This window comes from Heptranchias perlo, chromosome 9 (assembly GCF_035084215.1).
Source record: "Heptranchias perlo isolate sHepPer1 chromosome 9, sHepPer1.hap1, whole genome shotgun sequence".
NCBI classification, from domain to species: domain Eukaryota; kingdom Metazoa; phylum Chordata; class Chondrichthyes; order Hexanchiformes; family Hexanchidae; genus Heptranchias; species Heptranchias perlo.
Window position 1 is genome coordinate 55,892,041 of NC_090333.1, and position 13,416 is coordinate 55,905,456.

A 13,416-nucleotide genomic window follows, 5' to 3' on the forward strand; every position below is an offset into this window, starting at 1 on the left:
TTCAGTACAAACCCATCTATGCGACAAAGCTGATTGACCCTTATCTGTTACCTCAGAATAACCTCCAAATTCCTTCTAACTATCTAACTCCCTTTGTTTTGCCTCTCTTACTCGTTTATCCCCAAATTTATTGGTAGCCACCAAAACTTCACGATCATAAGGACTTCTGCTTCTAGTTCTGTTACGTGACTGTTCTGTGGTCTTTGTTTCATTGTCTGACCTGGTCAAGCTATGTCTTCTACTCCCACTTTTATATCTGTAGGAACTACTACTGCGAGATCTCCCTCTTTCATCTCTAGTTCATGATCGTTTTCTGATGTGAGATTCACTTCCGGACTCCCTATCACTACTTGTACTTCGCTTTCCTACTTTCTACTCTTTTACCCATTCTGCCAGTCCATGGACCTCGCTTCTTGGCCATCATCCTGAACATTCAACCAATATTTAAACCTACCAGTAGCTTTGCCTGCACATCCCAAAATTGTTTCATCTCTCCATTAATTAGTCCCTTCTGAAACATATGTCACTCATGTCCCCACTTTGGGTAATTGTTCTGTGGATGAGATAGCTCTGTCATGTGTTTCTTGATCATTGACATTACCACTGACCGGCCCTTGATCTACCTCAGTCTGTACCTCAGGGACTTCATGAACATCTGAGGCACAAGTTGTCTCGTTTACTTCTATCAACTGCTCAGAGTCCAAGATTTTATAATCAATTCCAATTAATTATGAAGAATGAACCTTGACAGTTTGATTGCCATGTTGGACAATTACTGTTTTACCATCATGACCTATTACATTACCAGGGTCTTTCCATTCCCTATGACCCACACTTTTATAGTATACCAAATCTCCTGAATTGAACTCTGTCTCAGATGGTCTAATACGATGCCTCAGTGCTCTACGAATTTTCTCAGATACCTCAGCCTTGATAAAAGCCTGTCTCCCTGCATGCATAGCATTTAAATGCACAGAAAAAACGGCTCGAATTGTAGTACCTTCCAGAGCAGGAGGATTATCGCAAAGAACAGGAGGTAATTTGGATTGTGCCCATAGACTAGTTGGTAAGGACTATATCCTGAAGAGAATTCTTTACATGAACTGACCATGCTAGGGCAGTTGACAATTTACACTCTGGTCGATCAGCCAAAATTTTATGCACCATGCTATCAATCACAGCATGATTCCTTTCACAAAGACCATTGCTAAAAAGGCTCTCAGCTGCTGTTCTCACACATATCCCTGAACTCTGCGTTAGCAAATTCACCTCCATTATTGGTCAAAAACTTTGCTGGTATCCCAAGTCCAGTCCCTATCCATTTTTCCATAATTTTACGTAGAATAACCTTCTTCTCCTTACTATATATTAGTATAGAAATACTAAATCTCGTAGCCAAGTCAATAAAATGTAAGATGAAAACATTTGTGTCTTTGTGCCATACCTTTAGATCCATGGCAACTACCTCGTTAAAGTCACGTGCTGATGGAACGTTCGCAATAGGACATGGGGGCATCCGTCTATACTTCTTACAGATTTCACAGTTCTCACTAATCTCTTCTATTAGCCTTGTACACTCCTCATCAACGACACCTGCATCTTTTAGCAGGAATTTTAAACATTGACAAGTAGGATGGGCAAATTGTCCATGTAACTTTGAGACAATTTGCTTTTTTTCTTTCTTATCCTTACCGCCTAATGCCATTCGGGAGATCTCGCAGTAGTGGTTCCTACAGACGTATAAGTGGAAGTAGAAGATGTAGCTTGACTAGGTCAGACAATCAAACATGGGACTTATAAGGCTAAAGCGAGGTTGGTAGCTAAGGGCTTTGAAGAGAAATTGGGTGATACAGATGTTCGAGTGGATTCTCCCACTGCTGGAAAGGTAATCTTAAAAATCTTTTTGGCTCTTTTGGCAACATATTCATGGAAGTGTAGGTCAATTGACATAAAAGCTGAATTGCTGCAGGGCGATACTTTTTATAGAGAAGTGTTTCTGAAACCGCCTAAAGAGGCAGCAGATGCAGAAGGAAAACTATGGAAGCTAAACAAATGCATCTATGGCTTGAATGATGCTTCCAGGGTATGGTATTTTTCGGTGAAATCTGTTTTGCCAAAAATAAGTTGTGTTCAACTAAAACCAGTTCCTGCAATTTTTATTGGTACCATAACGGAAAACTTTCAGGCATCTTCATGATGCATGTTGATGATTTCTTATGGGGTGGAATTTGAAAAATTCATCATTAATAAGATTAGAGTAGAATTTAAAATTGGGAGTCAGGCCTTTGGGGCTTTTAAATATATTGGTTTAGATATTAAGCAGAGTGGGTCTGGTATAACTTTAAATCAACAGTCCTATTTCGAGAGTGTTACTCCCATCCCAGTCAATCATACTAGGTCATCACAGCAAGGTGATGTTATATCTAAAGAAGAGACAGAGCAATTACAAAGCTTGATTGGTCAATTGAACTGGTTGTGCACTCAGACTTGACAAGGTGCTAGTTTTGATGTGTTGGAGTTAAGTACTTCAATGAAACATTCCATAGTAGAGAATGTTTTAAGGGCGAATAAAGCATTATGGAAGCTAAATATAGATAGATGCATACTTAAGTTCCCATCCTTAGGTGACCCAAAGAAAATGAAGCTAGTTATCTTTAGCAATGCTTCACATGCTAACCTTCCTGATGGGTATTCTAGTGCAGCTGGTTTCATAGTGTTTCTTATGGGTGAGAATGGGAAATGTTGTCCTTTAGCTTGGGAAGCTAAGAAACTAAAAAGGGTTGTTAAAAATACTCTGGCTGCTGAAACACTGGCTCTTGTAGACACAGTAGATATGGGATTCTACTTGGCAAATATCTTGAGTGAAATCCTGCATTCTGGGAGTACTGAAGATAGTCCATCCAATGAATGTTATATATTGTGGGATAATGCACACTCTACAAAAAATGTGAGTAAGAAAAGATTACAGATTAATCTTGCTGGCTTGATGCTGGAGAGAAAGGAAATCTCTAAAATTAAATGGGTGGATTCAAGCCATCAACTGTTGGGTTGTTTTACTAAGAGAAGTACATGTATGAAGAAATTATTAGCGGTCGTGGAGAAGGGTCACCTCACAATGTAATGCTTTGAAGAGTGTACATTGTACAGAGTATGGAAGTTTTTGATTTTTAAAATTTTGTTTGTATTGTGTATATATAAAGTTTAATTTTTTTTTAAATTATTTAAAGAGAGAAGGGGATCTGTTAATTGTACCCATATGATTTATAGCAATTAGCGTTAATTGTATTCAGGTGGTGCATATCATTTGGGGACTCTCTCGTATCCATTTATAGGAGGGAGCTTACCTAGGGGCTGCACGATGTGTAAGTGTGATCTCTGTGAGTAAAGGCTTGGAAGCAACTGAAGACCAGGCTTTGCATTCTATCCTTCACCACCTGGCTATCTGACTTTTTACAGTCAGTTCCCACTCTTTTCTAATACCTCTCACATTTCTTCAAACCCAATCAAACAAACTTATTCAAAATTTTCACTGAAGTGGCATTGTATAAACAGCAGTGGTGATTAAATACATGCAAATCCAGCAGCAACCTGACTGTCAGGAACTATGAAAGTCAACTTTGTATTCAATTCGAATGCACCACCTATAAGCCTTAAAATGCTCATATAATATTGCTATTTATGCCATTGTAAACTCACTCAACCAACATAACTAGCACATGATTTTGCCAATTGCTATCCAGTCATGTTCATGGATATGATAAACCACCACCAGGATTGTGTTGACCTGGCATCCTGCTTAATATTGTAAGCAATTGACCCTCTTTGACTTAAACTATTTTTATGTTAATGCCCGAGGCTTCTTGGTGACTTTCCACTGTTGTATGAAAGCATAGGCACAACCACCGTGCAGGCCAAATGAGAGCAACATGTTCTCTGCCCTGCAATTTTTTTTTGGCATGAGTTATGACCCCCTCCCCCGCCCGCAGCTCCAGATCCTGGAATTTCTCCTGGTGTTCTCAACTCTTTATACATGGCTGCATCGTTGTATGAAAGTGATGTGTACAGACTGTGGCGGAGCCAGAGGTCTTACTGAGCTGTAGTTACAGACACTGAGCTGAGGGAAATCTGAATCCAAATCTTAGTTTCAGAATATGCATTTCTTAATGATGCAATCAGGTTTTTAAGGAATTTAAACTGTTAATTTTGACAACAACCATCATATATTTATCTTGAGTGGCCAGAGGTGGTGTCTAGAGTCAAGAATGATCTGAACTGTGGAAACTTGGGAAATGTCCAACTAAATCCACATCGCTCCAATTTGGCCTAGTTGGGATTTGGAAACTACTTTGAAGCTCATAGTTAAAGAGAACTATTGTAGAATTAATGAGTCTAATATGGTGGGCCTAACATTTCCTTGCAATCAACTGTAAATTATTTCTCAATAAATCTGCAAAGAACCATAATATCCTTCGGTGGCCATTGTATTTTCAGCAATCTGCACACCTCACAAAACCGGTTAATAGGATAAAAGTAGAATGTCCAATAAAAAATAATTATAAACTTAATTACACTGAACAAAAGCATTATTTATAAAAGGCAGGATACAACTTCAAGGATACAACATCTTGGGGTTCAGACAAAATTCTTAATCCATTCTATCTTTGCTTTTATGGTTTACAACATCACATGAATTGCTTAATAACCCCACACGACTCTGCTACATTCTTGTCATTTGCTGATGCCCATTATTTTGTAAATAATACCTGAGCATTTTCATATGATCTCATATTAATTAGTTCCAAGTTTTTGATTATATTTATTTTTCTGTTTCCACTCACTTTGCCAGAAGAAAGAATATGGTTTTAATTGAAAGAGTATAAAGTATCTTAATGTGATAAACAGTACATTTGTGCTTCAGGGTATATTGATAAAGTATGTACCATACCTCAGCCTCAATACTTCTGCCAAACTAACCAAAGCGACATTCTTCGTCACAAAACGTAAACCACAAATTTTGAAAGAAAAATGTTTTCTCTGGATTTATTCAACACATTTCTTCAATTAAAGATTGTATCATACATACCACCATTTGTTCCCAAAGGTTTTGTTCAGTGACCTTTCCCATTCTTTCACAGAACCTTAAGAACAAGTCTTCATGTGTCAATAAGTGTTGCATTTACATGCAGTACAGCACATTATACACATCTGTGCAATAATTTAAGACACCCCCTGGAGTGTAAGTTTTTAATGTCTACTGACAGAACTGCAGTGAATGAAATGATAAAGAAAAGAGCAGACTCCAGTCTCTGCATCAACAGGAAAAATGTTTAATATATGTGTAAGTCAGTATTCACTATATAAAGGAGAGCCAAAGGAAAAAGTAACTATCAGTTCAATCTATAGCACTGTGGCTTGAATGGAGGGGTAAAGGGATTATTTCAGGGATCTTAAGTCACAAGCCATAAATTCCCTAGATAGATTTCGGGAAATGCTTCAAAAGTTTGGACTAATGTTTATTTTTTGATAAAGCACAAAACAGAAAAATAACTGCGTATCCTCTGCGAGCAAACGAATATAAAAAGTACTTGCAGTTCAAAGGTAGTGTAAGTTCCCATGGAGGCTGAGTGAACTCATTTGTATATCTGAGAAAAGCCCCATATGTAGTTGGCAAGTATAAGTCCCTGACCTGCACTGGTTCTGTTATCACAGGTATCGGTACAAGGTGTATACAGGTTTCTGTCTGATCTCTCCTTTCTCAAATAGGCTAAGTGCTGTGTTTTGTAGATGACAGGTTGGAAGTCTGTAACTATACAGCATGTAACAATGGAAGTGCGTGGCACCACAGAAAAGCTCACCACAACATAAATTCCTATTGGTAGCAGGTCTATATTGATTAGTATGGTCCACTCTGAATACACACAGACCTCACTCAAATGTGGAATTCCAATAGACTGAAGAATCTCCCATTTACTCCAAAAATACAAAATTCCAGTGGACCAAATTACTTCCCATTCATCTTTAATTTATTGGAATTCCAATGGACCAAACCACTTCTCATTCATTCCCACTATGTAGAATTCCTGGCACAAGCAAAAAAAATATTTAAATGCATAGCATACTAAGTATGCTCAATGCACTACTAAACTGTGCTAACAACCAATAATTCACTTTAGAAGCGTAACTTTTTTTGTATAAAACTACCTGATCTCCCATGGCATAGCTCACGATGGGATATATCTGACAACTTTGGTTTAGGTCAGTGGCAGTGGGGGCATGCATGTATAGGCAGGTTGAAGGTCTCATGGGGGAAGGGGCAGGGGGGGGGGAAAGAGGTCTAAATGGCAGGATGGAGAAAAGTTATGCATGCGTGGAGATTCTAACAGCGACGCTTAGGGGCACAGAGTTAACACAGTAGTGAAGGCCAAGGGAAATAGAAGCTCCAGACATAGAGAGGCAAGACTGAGGCTGCTGAGAAAGGGAAGGCAGGTGGAGGTGATAGTTACTGAATGCAGGGGAAGTTGTAATGACTGATTGTATTGATAAACTTTGTATTCGCTTTTCAGAATTCTTCAATGTCATACATGTTTATTGTCTTATAAATATTATTTGCAGGGGAACATAAAGGCTGGGTGAGGAAGCAATACGGCCACTGGTAGATTTTTCTTCCTGTCTATATTTGGGTGATTCTCAAAACAAATAACAATTTTTGTTCACATTTAAAGTATGATATGCATCATACACAAGGTTTTTAATTGAGTAGAAAGAAGTTTAAATCAACTTATGTCTGTTATTTTTGATTGACTTATTTGCTGAAAGAATGGTTGGCTAGGCTGGGGTACAGATATTTACAGAGGAAAACATTGTTTGGTAAGTCTTTATGCATTTATCTAGATTTGGCAGAAATTGCGAGGAGTGGCAAACCAACACTGCTCGCCGTTCCATAAATTTATACTAACCCACTAACTAGCGGTCTTTTCGTCGGACACTTCCTCAAATAGGAAGCGGAGAAGAGCCCAGCGTCAGTTCAAGCAAAGCTAGAACCCTGAGAGAAGCAAGAGGATCGATTTCCGCCCCCCCCCCACCACGACCAATCAGATCACAGCATTTTTGACAAGCTGCGTTCACTGTCTCTGCAGGCTTGGAACGTTAAATCAGGAAGTGAAAGGTACAACATTAAAATCAACATAAAAACAGTTATAGACAGTGGAAAAAAGAGAGGGTAAAAACAATTGAATTAAAAGAGACAGAAGGGGAAAGTAAAAAAAAAAAATTTTTTTAAATTTAATGACCAAAAACTATTAAAATAAGGAGTAATATGAGACTCCGCATTTTTAAAAGTTAATTTTTAGTTGTTTGGCAGTCATTAAGACTTCCCGCGCTGTTAAAATTTAGTTTAGACCTGTATTTTTAAGCGTACCTGTTTTGTGGTGTAATTAGTTACTTTCCAGCTGGGCAGATAAGCAAGTTTGCACTTTTTCAATGATTTCTCTGATTGCAGCATGCAATATACCTTTAATTTGAAGCTGTCATATCAGCAGTGAACCACTAGGAGTGAGTTCCAGATTTCAGTGTTTCACTGCACATGTGCAAATGTGGGAACTTGCTCCTCCATTTCACCACTAACAACAGAGACCAGAAACTTAACTGGACCAGCCACATAAATACTGTGGTTACAAGAGCAGGTCAGAGGCTGGATATTCTGCGGCGAGTGACTCACCTCCCACCTCCGAGAGCCTTTGCACCATCTACAAGGCACAAGTCAGGAGTGTGATGGAATACTCTCCACTTGCCTGGATGAGTGCAGCTCCAACAACACTCAAGAAGCTCGACACCATCCAGGACAAAGCAGCCCGCTTGATTGACACTCCCTCCACCACCGGTGCACAGTGGCTGCAGTGTGTACCATCCACAGGATGCACTGCAGCAACTCACCAAGGCTTCTTCGACAGCACTTCCCAAACCCGCGACCTCTACCACCTAGAAGGACAAGGGCAGCAGGTGCGTGGGAACACCACCACCTGCACGTTCCCCTCCAAGTCACACACCAACCCGACTTGGAAATAAATCGCTGTTCCCTCATCGTCGCTGGGTCAAAATCCTGGAACTCCCTTCCTAACAGCACTGTGGGAGAACCTTCACCACATGGACTGCAGCGGTTCAAGAAGGCAGCTCACCACCACCTTCTCAAGGGCAATTAGGGATGGGCAATAAATGCTGGCCTTGCCAGCGACGCCCACATCCCATGAATGAATGTAGAAAAAAGGAGAGTGCTGTTGAGCTCTCCGTTATTTCACGAGCGATTTCTGCCCCATTGTTTTATTGATAGTTGTGCTGCTGTTTTTTCAGTACATCACGGTAAAATCATTAACACAGGAGGCAAAGTTGTAGATCCACAGAGCAAGGTAGAAATATGTAGTTCTGAACAGCCAAAAAAAAATCCTAGATTTAAACTTCAACTAGAAAAGCTAGTCCTCTGTACATATGTGTATATCTGTGTGGAACTGTAGATGGCTTGATTAATTAACTTGTAGACAAAGATAAATAATCACGGACTTCCTCACAAGTAGAATAACATGCTGTATTCCACATTAAGTGAAACAAAACAAGTAAAACTTAAAGATAAAGCAAAATAATATTTTAAATCAGGTCTAATGGGGTCCAAATTCAACATTGTTGCGCCCATTGAAATGAGACTCATGCACCCATATTAGACCCAAACTCCTAAATTTGTTTAAACTGGTTGGAGCTTGCGATAGTATTTCCAGGTCTTAAGCAGCTTAACCAGCGGTTCATAAAGGGACCACTGGAGGCCGCTCAACCTCACCTGACCTCACCCCCCAATTGCCTCCCCGCACCGCCACCCCCCCACTCCCTTCCCGAACTTACCTAAGGGCCTTTGTACAGGCCAAAATTAGTTAGGCCCCAATGAGCAAGCTGTGTCAGAGCACCTGATTAGCACCCACAGCTTGTTTGAATTGCGATGATGAGGCCAGAGGACGAATTTAAGACGGTTCTTGGGTCTCTCTGTTCTGGCATGCCATTGCTGTGTGCCACCAGAATCACATTAAGTTTGGGGTGCTGATTTATTTAGGCTCCAATGTATATTTGGAGGGTACTTTTAGGTACTTCTCAATACGTCTGGTAACCTGGTGAGTTGACTTCCTACTCTATAAGAACATAAGAAATAGGAGCAGTAATAGGCCATTAGGCCCCTCGAGCCTCCTCTGCCATTCAATAAGATCATGGCTGATCTTCGACCTCAACTGCACTTTCCCGCCCTATCCCTACATCCCTTGGTTCCCTTAGTGTCCAAATATCCATCGATCTCAGTCTTGAATATTTTTTTTTATTCGTTCACGGGATGTGGGCGTCGCTGGCGAGGCCAGCATTTATTGCCCATCCCTAATTGCCCTCGAGAAGGTGGTGGTGAGCCACCATATACTCAACGACTGAACATCCACAGCCCTCTGGGGTAGAGAATTCCAAAGATTCACAACCCTCTGAGTGAAGAAATTCCTTCTCATCTCAGTCCTAAATGGCCGACCCCTTATCTTGAGACTATGACCTCTAGTTCTAGACTCTCCAGCCAGGAGAAACAGCCTCTCAGCATCTAATCTGTCAAGTCCTCTAAGAATTTTATATGTTTCAATGAGATCACCTCTCATTCTTCTAAACTCAAGAGAGCATAGGCCCATTTTATTCAATCTCTCCTCATAGGACAACCGTCTTATCCCAGGAATCAATCTAGTGAAGCTTTGTTGCATCCCCTCTAAGGCAAGTATATCCTTCCTTAGGTAAGGAGACCAAAACTGAAAACAGTACTACATGGGGTGTGGTCTCACCAAAGTCCTATATAATTGCAGCAAGACCGCCTTAATCTTATACTCCAAACCCCTTACAATAAAGGCTAACATACCATTTGCCTTCCTAATTGCTTGTTGCACTTGCCTGTTAACTTTCTGTGATTCATTTACAAGGTCACCCAAATCCCTCTGGCTACCAACATTTCTTAGTCTCTCACCTTTTAAAAAATATTCTGCTTTTCTATTCTTCCTACCAAAGTGGATAATTTCACATTTCCCCACATTATACTCCATCTGCCACCTTCTTGCCCACTCACTTAACCTGTCGATATAACCTTACAAATGCTGTTCCTATTCTTCTGTTTGGAATGCTCTGTGCTCAATGATTTAGCACACCTATGAATAAGGTATATTAGGTTGTTAATAGAAATCACACTCAAATTTGGGTGGTAGGAAGGTATATGTTTAATAACTGTCACAGTAACATCGAACAGAGGAACTTATAGTTGGATACCTGCATTTTACTGCACAAGTGATGAAATTGAAAAGATTCTAATAGTTTCATGGTGACATACAATATTTTCTTAAACAATTTCTTTATTAGGAAACCTAAGTAAAGGGCCAATATTGCTGAATACCACCAATATTGAGAAGATTAGGAGAAAAGGCAAGGTAAATCAAGTAATGATTGTGATCCAAACTTGAGTTTAAAAATCTGTTGGTAGCAGGAGGAAAGGAGGATTTGGGGAGGAAAGGTTTGAGGTACTGGGAAAAATTAGTTAGAATAGATGGTGTGGTGAGCCTTGATTTCAACATAACAGAATGCAAGGGAAGAGGAAAAGCAGTTAGCATGGCTACTTAATATAAATATAATAGAAATAAATGTTGACTATAGTTAATCAATTGACTTCAAAAATATAATCTCAAAAGATATCTTCCTCAGCTGAAATGACACTCAGTCCTGACAGACTACAAATATGTATGTCTCCTACTTTACCTCATTCACTTGTTTCTTGTCAAGGTGGAAGACCTGGCCAGAACTTGTGGAAGCAATTTCCTCATATACTTTATAACCAACATGGCTTCGATCATCACAGTCCCCAGTGAGCACAAATACAACCTGAAGAAAAGGAAAAAAAATGCAAATCTGAATATAAGTGCAAGTTCTTTTGTTCTTTTGTATTAATTCCAGATCTTTCCACCACTGCTACTGAATAGGGAACAGCCATGTCAGATAATTCCTTACCATGACAACTAAAAGGGCTGATTGAACAGGTTTACTCTGAATATCCTTCTGGTTCCTGTTTTATTTCTACGTACCCAGTGTTAGTTACTAAAATAGAATGACACTTTGCAAATTTCTCATAATATTGTACTTTTGACATCTAAAAATATACAACAGTTAAATGAAGAAATCAAAAGTCTCTGAAAGATAGAAGTTATTTCCACCTTCCAATTTTCTTAATATTCTTCCTGTAGTAACTAGTAGAATAGATAAGGGGGAACCAGTGGATGTGGTGTATTTGGATTTTCAGAAGGCTTTTGATAAGGTCCCACACAGGAGGTTGGTGAACAAAGTTAGAGCACTTAGAATTGGGGGTAATATACTGGCATGGATTGAGAATTGGTTAACGGACAGAAAATAGAAAAGGAATAAATGGGTCTTTTTCAGGTTGGCAGACAGTGACTAGTGGGGTACCGCAGGGATCAGTGCTTGGGCCCCAGCTATTCACAATCTATATCAATGATTTGGATGAGGGGACCAAATGTAATATTTCCAAGTTTGCTGATGACACAAAACTAGGTGGGAATGTGAGTTGTGAGGAGGATGCAAAGAGGCTCCAAGGGGATATAGACAGGCTAAGTAGTGGGTAAGAACATGGCAGATGGAATATAATGTGGAAAATTGTGAAGTTATCCACTTTGGTAGGAAAAACAGAAATGCAGAGTATTTTTTAAATGGTGAGAGATTGGGAAATGTTGATGTTCAAAGGGATCTGAGTGTCCTTGTACATGAGTCACTGAAAGCTAACATGCAGGTGCAGCAAGCAATTAGGATGTCTTACTGCAATTATATAGGGCCTTGGTGAGACCGCACCTGTATTGTGTACAATTTTGGTCTCCTTACCTAAGAAAGGATATACTTGCCATTGAGGGAATGCAATCAAAGTTCACCAAACTGATTCCTGGGATGGTGGGATTGTCGTATGAGGAGAGATTGAGTAGACTAGGCCTGTATTCTCTAGAGTTTAGAAGAACGAGAGGTGATCTCATTGAAATATACAAAATTCTTACAGGGCTGACAGGGTAGATGCAGGGAGGATGTTTTCCCTGGCTGGGGAGTCCAGAACCAGGGGTCACAGTCTCAGAATAAAGGGTAGGCCATTTAGGACTGAGATGAGGAGAAATTTCTTCACTCAGAGGGTGGTGAATCTTTGGAATTCTCTACCCCAGACGGCTGTGGAGGCTCAATCATTGAGTACATTCAAAACAGAGATCGATAGATTTCTAGATATTAAAGGCATCAAGGGATATGGGGATAGTGCAGGAAAATGGCATTGAGGTAGAATATCAGCCATGATCTTGTTGAATGGCGGAGCAGGCGCGAGGGGCTGGATGGCCTACTCCTGCTCCTATTTCTTATGTTCTTATGTTCTTTAGTCCTCCTTTCCTGAAGGCAGTGACTCATCCTGGGGGTAGAAGACCAGTTATACTGCTGCATACTGTTCTTCGGGAAAAAAAAAAGTCTCCACTGAGAATAAAACAAAACTAGAAATGCCAAAGACCGATTGGACACCTACAACAGCCACTACAAATAGGGTGTTGCAGTGTGTCAGTGTACTGATGGAGCATCGAAATATTCATTCATAGGCATAATGTACCAGTCAGTTCATCGGGGACTCGGCAAGTGAAGCCAAAGCACCCCTTGCCACTTTTGTACACCTCCTAGCAGCCAGATGATGAGTGGCAGTAACATGGAAAGAAGTCATCTGCTGGCACACTCTGGTCAGGGAATAGTGCATGGCATAGTATGGAAACTGGGAGGGGGACAAAGTGTTATTTTAAAAAAAAGAACTATATATATATATTTTCTATTAGGTTCCTATGTCTAATACTTGAATTGCATTTTAACTGAAGGTGAATGCTACTACTTTCAGCCACTGGCTAATATGATTATATCATAGTCATGAATAATAATTGATTCCTGACAGGTCAAAACTGAGCACCAAACTGACAGAGAGCTTTGTTATTGTCTCCATGTATATCCATGAACAGTGAAACTATTCAGCAGCACTGCTGAGTAGTGGGTGGGCCCTTAGACATGACAACTCCATGTTTTCCGAATTAGTTTGCCAATGCATGAGACACACAGAAAACAGGCAGGGTTGTTATTTATTCCATGGTGGGACGGCCAACCAAATCATCTGGCTGACAACTTCCGAAAACATGTTTGTTTTCTTAATTACTATGGGAATTTGATTCGTTCAATGAGTTCCAGATAATTATATAAATCATCTCTTCAGAATTCTGCTGTGCAGATCACTTTCAAATCAGTCCCACTACAGCATGACAGCTTCTTCAAATCTAATTTTAAAATAAATATATTTAATCT

General features: G+C 39.9%; 1 protein-coding gene across 3 annotated transcripts in view; it reads right to left on the minus strand.

Annotated features, from left to right (window-relative positions):
* The window catches only part of hmcn1 (hemicentin 1), a 505,541-nt gene that overhangs the window by 384,752 nt on the left and 107,373 nt on the right, over window positions 1-13,416 (minus strand). For all 3 annotated transcript variants that reach the window (XM_067990488.1, XM_067990487.1, XM_067990490.1), the window contains exon 4: window positions 10,801-10,923. In XM_067990488.1, coding sequence (XP_067846589.1) covers window positions 10,801-10,923 — 123 coding nt within the window. The remainder of the gene's footprint in view (window positions 1-10,800; window positions 10,924-13,416) is intronic.